The 11716-nt window shown below is 50.4% G+C and overlaps 1 protein-coding gene across 1 annotated transcript in view; it reads left to right on the plus strand.

Annotated features, from left to right (window-relative positions):
• LOC108799900 (neurobeachin-like protein 2) overlaps positions 1-11716 on the plus strand; it is a 104045-nt gene that overhangs the window by 75923 nt on the left and 16406 nt on the right. The window contains 7 exon segments of the mRNA XM_018571836.1: positions 3264-3371; positions 5635-5730; positions 7525-7649; positions 8977-9117; positions 9208-9338; positions 10658-10767; positions 10854-10971. Coding sequence (XP_018427338.1) covers positions 3264-3371; positions 5635-5730; positions 7525-7649; positions 8977-9117; positions 9208-9338; positions 10658-10767; positions 10854-10971 — 829 coding nt within the window.

The following is an 11716-nucleotide window of genomic DNA, read 5'->3' on the forward strand; positions in this document are numbered from 1 at the left end:
TGACACACACGTCTCCTGCGACTCACCTCCCCTCCCGCCGCCTGTTACTATGGACACGGCCGGGAGGGGAGGTGAGTCACAGGACCCGCCCCCTCACTGTGAAGCCCGTCGGCAGTGCAGGGCCCCGCGGCCCGGTACCATTTGATCCACGGACCGGTACCGGTCCGCGGCAAGGGGGTTGGGGACCACTACCTTAGATGATCTCGCACTGCAGATATAGAGCTACGAGGATACAGAGCAGAAGTGCCTAGGTACAGGGTGTGCACTGATATCAGGCGTGCCTAGGCACGCCTGATATCAGTGCACATCTTGTACCTAGGCACTCCTGATATCTGTGCACACCCTGTACCTAGGCTTAACCACCTAGATCATAATACCAAAGCAGTACCATGAAAAATCTATCTTTTATTTTGAATTCCTACTTAGGAGGGGGCACTCCTGATATCAGGAGTGCCTAGGCCCAGGATGTGCACTGATATCAGGCGTGCCTAGGCACGCCTGATATCAGTGCACATCTTGTACCTAGGCACTCCTGATATCTGTGCACACCCTGTACCTAGGCTTAACCACCTAGATCATAATACCAAAGCAGTACCATGAAAAATCTATCTTTTATTTTGAATTCCTACTTAGGAGGGGGCACTCCTGATATCAGGAGTGCCTAGGCCCAGGATGTGCACTGATATCAGGCGTGCCTAGGCACGCCTGATATCAGTGCACATCTTGTACCTAGGCACTCCTGATATCTGTGCACACCCTGTACCTAGGCTTAACCACCTAGATCATAATACCAAAGCAGTACCATGAAAAATCTATCTTTTATTTTGAATTCCTACTTAGGAGGGGGCACTCCTGATATCAGGAGTGCCTAGGCCCAGGATGTGCACTGATATCAGGCGTGCCTAGGCACGCCTGATATCAGTGCACATCTTGTACCTAGGCACTCCTGATATCTGTGCACACCCTGTACCTAGGCTTAACCACCTAGATCATAATACCAAAGCAGTACCATGAAAAATCTATCTTTTATTTTGAATTCCTACTTAGGAGGGGGCACTCCTGATATCAGGAGTGCCTAGGCCCAGGATGTGCACTGATATCAGGCGTGCCTAGGCACGCCTGATATCAGTGCACATCTTGTACCTAGGCACTCCTGATATCTGTGCACACCCTGTACCTAGGCTTAACCACCTAGATCATAATACCAAAGCAGTACCATGAAAAATCTATCTTTTATTTTGAATTCCTACTTAGGAGGGGGCACTCCTGATATCAGGAGTGCCTAGGCCCAGGATGTGCACTGATATCAGGCGTGCCTAGGCACGCCTGATATCAGTGCACATCTTGTACCTAGGCACTCCTGATATCTGTGCACACCCTGTACCTAGGCTTAACCACCTAGATCATAATACCAAAGCAGTACCATGAAAAATCTATCTTTTATTTTGAATTCCTACTTAGGAGGGGGCACTCCTGATATCAGGAGTGCCTAGGCCCAGGATGTGCACTGATATCAGGCGTGCCTAGGCACGCCTGATATCAGTGCACATCTTGTACCTAGGCACTCCTGATATCTGTGCACACCCTGTACCTAGGCTTAACCACCTAGATCATAATACCAAAGCAGTACCATGAAAAATCTATCTTTTATTTTGAATTCCTACTTAGGAGGGGGCACTCCTGATATCAGGAGTGCCTAGGCCCAGGATGTGCACTGATATCAGGCGTGCCTAGGCACGCCTGATATCAGTGCACATCTTGTACCTAGGCACTCCTGATATCTGTGCACACCCTGTACCTAGGCTTAACCACCTAGATCATAATACCAAAGCAGTACCATGAAAAATCTATCTTTTATTTTGAATTCCTACTTAGGAGGGGGCACTCCTGATATCAGGAGTGCCTAGGCCCAGGATGTGCACTGATATCAGGCGTGCCTAGGCACGCCTGATATCAGTGCACATCTTGTACCTAGGCACTCCTGATATCTGTGCACACCCTGTACCTAGGCTTAACCACCTAGATCATAATACCAAAGCAGTACCATGAAAAATCTATCTTTTATTTTGAATTCCTACTTAGGAGGGGGCACTCCTGATATCAGGAGTGCCTAGGCCCAGGATGTGCACTGATATCAGGCGTGCCTAGGCACGCCTGATATCAGTGCACATCTTGTACCTAGGCACTCCTGATATCTGTGCACACCCTGTACCTAGGCTTAACCACCTAGATCATAATACCAAAGCAGTACCATGAAAAATCTATCTTTTATTTTGAATTCCTACTTAGGAGGGGGCACTCCTGATATCAGGAGTGCCTAGGCCCAGGATGTGCACTGATATCAGGCGTGCCTAGGCACGCCTGATATCAGTGCACATCTTGTACCTAGGCACTCCTGATATCTGTGCACACCCTGTACCTAGGCTTAACCACCTAGATCATAATACCAAAGCAGTACCATGAAAAATCTATCTTTTATTTTGAATTCCTACTTAGGAGGGGGCACTCCTGATATCAGGAGTGCCTAGGCCCAGGATGTGCACTGATATCAGGCGTGCCTAGGCACGCCTGATATCAGTGCACATCTTGTACCTAGGCACTCCTGATATCTGTGCACACCCTGTACCTAGGCTTAACCACCTAGATCATAATACCAAAGCAGTACCATGAAAAATCTATCTTTTATTTTGAATTCCTACTTAGGAGGGGGCACTCCTGATATCAGGAGTGCCTAGGCCCAGGATGTGCACTGATATCAGGCGTGCCTAGGCACGCCTGATATCAGTGCACATCTTGTACCTAGGCACTCCTGATATCTGTGCACACCCTGTACCTAGGCTTAACCACCTAGATCATAATACCAAAGCAGTACCATGAAAAATCTATCTTTTATTTTGAATTCCTACTTAGGAGGGGGCACTCCTGATATCAGGAGTGCCTAGGCCCAGGATGTGCACTGATATCAGGCGTGCCTAGGCACGCCTGATATCAGTGCACATCTTGTACCTAGGCACTCCTGATATCAGGAGTGCCTAGGCACAGGATGTGCACTGATATCAGGAGTGCCCCCTCCTAAGTAGGAATTCAAAATAAAAGATAGATTTTTCATGGTACTGCTTTGGTATTATGATCTAGGTGGTTAAACATGGATTTCATTTATTGACCTGATCATAAGTCTCTCTTTTCTTTTTTGTAACGTTTTTATCATTGTAATACACGGAGCATTTTTTGTACATTTTTTTTTTTTTTTTATTGCCCTGCAGGTCAGGAACAAAGTGTATTCCCGAATACTGAGCTTACACCCCCCCAACCAGTATCTGTTTGGCGGCCGTTCTCCACAGGAGCTTCTGCGAGACTCGGGCCTCACCCAGGTATGTGATGCTCACTATCCCGGGGAATGTGCAATTATCATTTTACATTTTACTTTAAAGGAGAACTATGAGGTCAGGGCTTTTCCCCATAGTTCTCCTTAGGGTAACGGGAGGACACAAACTAGCTTCCTCCCGTCACCCTAGGCTCAGTATATAGGGAGCTACAGCTCGCGGTATACTGAGACGCCGCAGCCGGGACGGATCCTGACATTACTGTCGAGATCCGCCCAGCTGCGTGAGTGACAGCTGGCTCTGCCTATCTAGGGGCAGAGCCAGCTGTGCCCGCCCCCTCCCCCGTTCGTTCCTCCAGTCAGAGCTGGAGGATCGAAGCGGGGAGAGGGGGGAATCCCTGCTGGCAGCCGTGAGTGTCAGTCACGGCTCTCTGCAGGGACATGATGGAGAAGTAAGCGAGCGCCGGTATGTGTTCTCTCACTTCCCGATCTACTGAGCCGACCTGTGACAGTCTCATTGTCACAGGTCGGCTAGAACTATGAGGAGGAGTGAAAATCACTCGCCTCATAGTTCTCCTTTAAGGAACTCCAGGCAATCGAAAAATGAACCCATGCAGTGGCGCTACCCCCCACAGTGTGAGGGTCAAGTGCTCTTTTTTGTGTAGGGGCTAACAAAAAAAAAATTGCCCGATCCTCTGTCCTGCGGCAGTGAGTGCTTACCTCTCTTCCCCTCCGCTCTGGCTCTGGTATATCCCTCCACATCCTCATGTCTAATGCAGCTGCATTAGACGTGATGACATCATGGGTTCTAAGACCGCCAGAGCCCCGGGAGGGGGGTGGGGGGGGAGGAGAGGCGGCGGGGACTGGTCAAGCAGAAACGAGGATGAGGCGAGTGCATTTTCTTTATTATAGTCCCTAGACCAGAACGTGCACTCCATAATACAGTCCAATTAATCGTGAAAGTGAAACCCAATCATTGCAGTGGCCCCAAGATGGCTCCTTGGTGCAAATACAACCAAAGCAGTGTCATCGGTCACTTCGGGCGATTGTGGACTCCTCCCCCCTGGGTGATGCCGCCTTTGTTGGGTGGACTCGCCAGAAGAGATGCAGCCTCGTGTTTTTATAAACAAAGGTCAGATGCGCTCCAATGCAATACGCGCGGCTCCTGTTGATCATCATATCGCTCTCTGTTGCCGCCAGCACATCGCTCTCGCACCATTTATACCAAAATAATACATTCCAAAGTATCATAAAATCTTTTTTTATTTCAATAAAGGACGAGAATAAATACCAAGGATGCACCGATACCACTTTTTTAAGCCCGAGTACCGATACTTTTGATCAAGTACTCGCCGATACCAATTACCGATACTTTTTCTTAAAGGGACGGGTCATATTTTTTCTAAAGCAATACAAACTAATGCTTTAAGGTCACTTTCTTAATATTAGGATTCATGAGATGACGAGGGAGCACGACGCCGGCTTCCCGTTCAATCAGAATGCCGGGCGCTGCCTCATTACACGGCGCCCGGCTTCGGGATTTCCTAGCTTCCTGACCAATCGGCCGGGAAGTCGGCTCCATGCTCTCTCATCATAAGTGACGAGAGAGCATGGAGCCGTTTCCTGGCCAATCAGGAAACCCTGGAGCGTGTAATGATGCGCTGCCCGGCTTCCCGATACAGGAAGTACTCGTGCTAGGTATCGGAGCATTTGGGCGAGTACGAGTACTCACCCAAGTACTCGGTATCGGCACCGATACTAGTATCGGTATGGGTGCATCCCTAATAAATGCACTTCTATAAGCAAGAAACTGGCGCCAGTGTATACAGCTCTAACGCCGTTTTCTCTGGATACATTATCTGTTACATCGTTACAGTTTTAGGCCCCGTTCCCACTGCGCGATATGCAAATCGCGCGTTTGTCGCGTGATTTGCATATTGCGCGACATCGCGAGATTTGCTGCGCGACATCGCGTTCAAGCTTGCATTGAGCAAGGTTGAATCGCGGCTAAAAAGGGTCCTGCTGTAGCGACACGCGACCCGCGACAGCAGGACCCTTTGCCCCATTGAAATGCATTGGACCGCGATATCGCGCGGTAATTTGCCGCGATATGGCGGGAATAACCGCGCGATAAATCGCTCAATGTGAACGGGGCTTTACAGATACAGACACACATATGATGTACACTATATCATGTCTGACGTTGGGTGCACTGTGCTCATTCGGAATGTTGGGTGCTCTTTGGGAAGAAATCATTTTCTTAGCTTGGCATATGAAGTTCTTCACCTCTCCACCTTCTTCTTGTCCCCCAGAAATGGATGTTTAGGGAGATCTCGAACTTTGAGTACCTGATGCAGCTGAATACAATCTCCGGGAGGACCTACAACGATCTATCTCAGTACCCAGTGGTGAGTGTCAGACAGAAAGTCCCATCCTGCTTGTTCCCCGGCCTTTCTTTTAGACGCACATGTATGACTACTTAGACCAGGGGCGTAATTGCAGATCATGGGGCCCAATGGCAACAATTTCTAATGGGGCCCCTCGGTGACCTTCCTATTGTCAATTACATTAAAGTCGGGTAGCCGGAGAGCTGTCTGCATTGTCTCCTGTGCATCTAATGTCCGCTCTTCTTGATTGGAAATGGCACTTGAGATACAGGGTCAGTGTCAACAGCAACCTCTGCAATCCTTAACGGGCCCCCTTCCACCCCCAGGCCCCATAGCAGCTGCTATGGCTATTGTTACGCCACTGACTTAGACCTTTTATTCTTTGTGCAAATTGGATGAAGTAGGATGCATACTGCTAATGTAACCTCTTCCCTGTAACTTTCCCGTTGTTTTAAGAGCTTGTCGTTGCACATCCAGCCAGTGAAAACATTGCACTGTATACATTCAGCCTGTCTGCAGTCTGCACTTTACAGTGCAGACAGCCCCAGATTAGGAATGAGAAAAATGAAAGCAGCAACTGTCTAGACATGCCTTTTCCTAGCCACAATAAGGCATCTAGAATCTATTTGGGAAGATGGCGAGGGCTTAGCTAAAGCCAGCTAAAGAGTGTTCATATAAGTGAGACTGTCAAGGATACCGGCACAGGTGACCCCCACACCTGCGCAGGTACCCACACAGGCAGACCAAACACGTGTGACCACACAGGACAAGGCAGAATGTCTGATATACCGTTTTAATATGCCAACCAGAATAAACTAAACAGAACAAGTATTAGCAACCAACTACATCTAAACCACACCACATGCAAAAGTAACAGGCAAGCACACCTAGGGAGCAAAGCAAAACACCGGGGGAACTAAGGGACGAAAGGTCAGGGTACAGGGAGCTAACAGGACTCGGGAACATAAGCAGGTCACAGCTCCGGACAACAAGCAGGCAACATACACAGGATACAGGACTCGGGAACAGAAGCAGGTTTACAGTACTGGGGACTCAGGCTTAACAGGAAACAATACTGAGCCACAGACCTTACTGCAGGGAGGGTTTAAAGGAGAACTATGACTGTGACAGGTCGGCTCAGTGGATCGGGAGGTGAGCGAACACATACCGGGTTCGCTCACCTCTCGATCCTGTCACGGCTCTCTGCCGTGACAGGGGGAGGGGCTGGATTCCCCTCTCCCCGCTCCGATCTGCCAGCGCTGACTGGCGGAACGGACGGGGGAGGGGCCGGGTAAAGCTGGCTCTGCCTCTAGATAGGCAGAGCCAGCTGTCACTCACGCAGCTGGGCGGATCCCGTCATCTACGTTGAGATCCGCTCTGGCTGCGGCGTCTCAGTATACCGCGAGCTGTAGCTCCCTATATACTGAGCTTTGGGTGACGGGAGGACGCTAGTTTGTGTCCTCCCGTTACCCTAAGGAGAACTATGGGGAAAAACACTGACCCCATAGTTCTCCTTTAAGTAACCTCCCAGGGAGCACCAGGTGGTGGATTGGTGGCAGCTGGGAGACACCTGCAGGTGAGCACTGGAGTTGCAGTTTCCAGCACCACCCAGTGGAGGTCCGGTACCTAGCAGTTCCTGGCTGCCTGGAGACCCCCCGCAGGTGAGTACGGAAACTGCAGGGCTTAGCTCCAGCGCCACCTGGAGGCGCTCTGGATCCTAACAGAGACATGGAAACATCTACGTTTCTTGCTTTCTAACAACTGACTTTGTATATTGGCCTTTTCCTGTTTTGAGTTCTTTTTATTTTCTTACAGTTCCCCTGGATTCTGCAGGACTATGTCTCGGAAACACTGGACTTGGATAACCCTGAGGTGTTCCGTGACCTCTCCAAACCCATCGGGGTGGTAAACGAGCGGCATGCCCGAGAGGTGAAAGAGAAGTGAGTTCCAGAGCAGCCAATGGCTGATTCTTATTCTGGCTTTTGTTTTATTGGTCGGTGTGGAGGATAGAGGTCCGCAGCAGACGTGGCCAGACCACAAACCTCCATCAGAGGAGGAATGTTCATTAAAACTGATATATTCCATGTTGGTACATACTGCAGTGTTCTTCTATCTAATGGTTTATTATAGCTCTCAAGGAGATCACTCTGCTGAGCTCCTGGGTCTGCTACTTGCTGGGACCAATACAATGGGGTCCCACTCTTCATCTTAGGTGGGCAGGAATGCACAAAACTCCAGAGTGGCCGGGACCGGAGCCAAGGGCAGGCTGAGGCCACCGAAGTCCTGAAAACATAAGCTGTGAGCAGATGACGGCCTAGTGGTGGGACAAGGTTCTTCAACACCCAAGGCATAATGGCCAAAATGAGCCCCCCCCACATCCCCATGACCTGGGAACTACTTCACTGTATAGGTTGGAGGCCTTGCCTGGTTCTTAAAGGAGAACTATGAGGTGAGTGATTTTCGCTCAGCCTCATAATCTGAGCTGACCTGTGACAATGAGACTGTCACAGGTCGGCTCAGTAGATCGGGAGGTGAGCGAACACATACCGGCGTTCGCTCACTTCTCAATCGTGTCACTGCAGAGAGCCGTGACAGGGGAGGGGCTGGATTCCCCCCTCCCCTGTCCGATCCTCCAGCGCTGACTGGCGGAACGGACGGGGGAGGGGGCGGGTACAGCTGGCTCTGCCTCTAGAAAGGCAGAGCCAGCTGTCAGTCACGCAGCTGGGCGGATCCAGACATAATTGTCGGGATCCGTTTCAGCTGCGGCGTCTCAGTATACCGCGAGCTGTAGCTCCCTATATACTGAGCTTAGGGTGACGGGAGGACGCTAGTTTGTGTCCTCCTGTTACCCCAAGGAGAACTATGGGGAAAAGCCCTGACCACATAGTTCTCCTTTAATACCCCTTGGCCCAGCTCTGGCTTGGTCAACCAGACTCCTGTTGTTGTCACTTTAGGCCCCGTTCACACTGAGCGATCGCGGTAATCCGCGCGATATCGCTCTCCAATACATCTCAATGGGGCTCTGTCTGTCGCCTTCGCGGGTCGTGCGTCGCTACAGCAGGACTCTTTTTGGAGCGTATTTTGCCGCGATTCTAGTCTTTTCAATGCAAGCATTTGCGCAATATCGCGCAAAATGCACGCGCGATTTGCGAATCGCTCAGTGTGAATGGGGCCTTAGGTGGAATTGACTTTTTAATACCTCATTGAACTGTCTAATCTCTTGTGGAAGAAGAGGGGGAAATATTTTCTCTTTCATTGTCTCGGCAGGTACGAGAGCTTTGAGGACCCCACTGGTACCGTTGACAAGTTCCATTACGGGACTCACTACTCGAACGCGGCGGGAGTGATGCATTATATGATTCGGATGGAGCCGTTCACCACCCTGCACATCCAGCTGCAGAGCGGACGGTGAGCAGAGGCGGGATGTCCAATGCGGGTTTGATGTAACTGGCTGCGGTGAGTATTCATTAATCACGTGTACTAATCTACCTTTCACAGGTTTGATTGTTCGGACCGTCAGTTCCACTCCATCCCAGCCGCCTGGCAAGCCCGAATGGAGAACCCTGTGGATGTGAAGGAATTAATTCCAGAGTTCTTCTATTTCCCCGAGTTCCTGGAGAACGCCAACGGTAGGAGAACACGTCTAGTGGGGGGACTCGGAGAGTCATGCTCGTTCTTTATGCTGCTGCACAACTGCCGTGACAATTCCCATCAAATGTGTGCTAGTTACCTATTTAAGGACGACGTATGTGCTGGGAACACTAGTAGTGATCAACCGATTAAAATAGGTGTCCTCAAGTGCCGCTTCTGATTTCACCAAAGGGCCACACATGATAAGTGAATATAATACTGTGGAAATCTTTTGTAGACTGCACACATTCAACAGGAGATGGTCATGGACTGCAGACATACTACAGGAGATGGTCAGGGACTGCAGGGGTACTACAGGAGAAGGTCAGAGACTGCAGGGGTACTACAGGAGAAAGTCAGGGACTGCAGGCGTACTACAGGAGACGGTCAGGGACTGCAGACATACTAGAGGAGATGGTCAGAAATTGCAGACATACTACAGGAGAGGGTCAGGGACTGCAGACATGCTACAGGAGACGGTCAGGGACTGCAGACATGCTACAGGAGACGGTCAGGGACTGCAGACATGCTACAGGAGACAGTCAGGGACTGCAGACATGCTACAGGAGATGGTCAGGGACTGCAGACATGCTAGAGGAGATGGTCAGGGACTGCAGACATAGTACAGGAGACGGTCAGGGACTGCAGACATGCTACAGGAGACGGTCAGGGACTGCAGACATGCTACAGGAGATGGCAGCTTGTTGCAATGCAATGAAACTATTACATTGTATCTATCTGTGATTGATGGAACTTTGCCACCGAGACTTTGCCAATCTTTGTAGCAGAAATATAGATGGAAGAGTTGAAGTGGTTGAAAACCCATTGCTAACATCAAATGATGCTGCCCATGTATGAGGCTGATCATCGGGTTTAATTAAACTGTAAGGCTCTGTTCACACCTAGGCGTATCGAACATGCGTGTTAAAATGCGCGACAAACGCGCGTTTCCGAGGCCTACTTGGCTCTATCCTAATGGAAACGCGGAACGAAAACGCCGCAAAGAAGCTCATGTACCTTTTCAGGCTTAGGCCGTTTTGTATCGCGTTCAGACGGGCTGAAATACGGAAAGGTGTGAACCATACCCATAGAAAACAATGGGATTTTCATGTTTGAGCGTTTTGTAGAGCGTTCGTCGAGCGTTGAACGCGCTACAAAACGTACAGGTGTGAACCAGGCCTAAGACGGTAATTAGGTCCACCTTTGCAGAACAGAATATTGGGCACTGTGGGCCTTTGTATGGGGGGTACATATGGATCTGTATATACAGTGTATGTGGGTTGGGGATTATTTCACAAGCTTTTGCCCCCGCCTCCAGGTTTTGATCTCGGCTGCCTCCAGATGTCCAATGGAAAGGTGGATGACGTGGTGTTACCGCGATGGGCTTCGTCACGGGAAGATTTAATCTACAAGCACCGGAAGGCCCTGGTGGGTTCACATTTGGTGACTTAGAGGTGATGTCCAGCGATGGCACTGAGCACCAATAACAGTGTAATCTTATCTGTCCCCGCCAGGAATCGGAGTATGTGTCAGAACATCTCCACGAGTGGATAGACCTGGTTTTCGGCTACAAGCAGAGGGGTGAAGCCGCCGTGGAGGCCCTGAATGTGTTTTATTATTGCACTTACGAAGGTGAGACATGTGCAGGTCCATCTACCAACAATATTCCACCAGCACACCGGGATGCATGTCCAAACAAACGTCCTTTATTGTCACACAGATTGCAACATTTCGGGGCCACTCAGTCTTCTCTCATCAGAGTCTGGAACGCAGTACACTCCCCAGACAGAATATTGGTGTTCTCTGGTTTATTTTTTAGCATGGATCAGGGGCGTAACTAGAAATCACAGGGCCCCATTGCAAAAATTTTGTATGGGGCCCCCGTGATTGCTAGTTATGCCACTTGCAGAGCCCACCTGATATACCAAACAGCCCACCTGAGAGTGACCCTGCAGAGCCCACCATAGACTCTCTATAGTGGGCTCTGCAGGGTCTCAGATGGGCTGCACACTGTCAGCACTGTCTGCCTCCGTGGTCGCCGGGGCCCCACCTCCTCTTCCGTCCCCGGGCCCCTCCTCCTCTTCTATCGACGGGCCCTGCCTCCTCTTATATCACTGGCCCCACCTGCTCTTAGGTCGCTTGCCAGTGATGTAAGAAGAGGCGGGGTTGCTCTTAGGCGGGCCTCGCCTCCTCCTTCACTGAGAACGCCGGCCTCTTCTTCCGTAGCTGCTGGCTGTCACTGACACAGCTCCGCAGCGGCTGTGAGGGGAAACGCCGCTGCTGAGCTCTGTCAGTGACAGCCAGCACCCCTTACATGCCATAGCGACCCAGGCGGCCCACACGGCATCAGAGGGATGCCCTGGCTGGGCCCCCCTGT

Source organism: Nanorana parkeri, unplaced genomic scaffold (assembly GCF_000935625.1).
Source record: "Nanorana parkeri isolate BGI_ZX_2015 unplaced genomic scaffold, ASM93562v1 scaffold1851, whole genome shotgun sequence".
NCBI classification, from domain to species: domain Eukaryota; kingdom Metazoa; phylum Chordata; class Amphibia; order Anura; family Dicroglossidae; genus Nanorana; species Nanorana parkeri.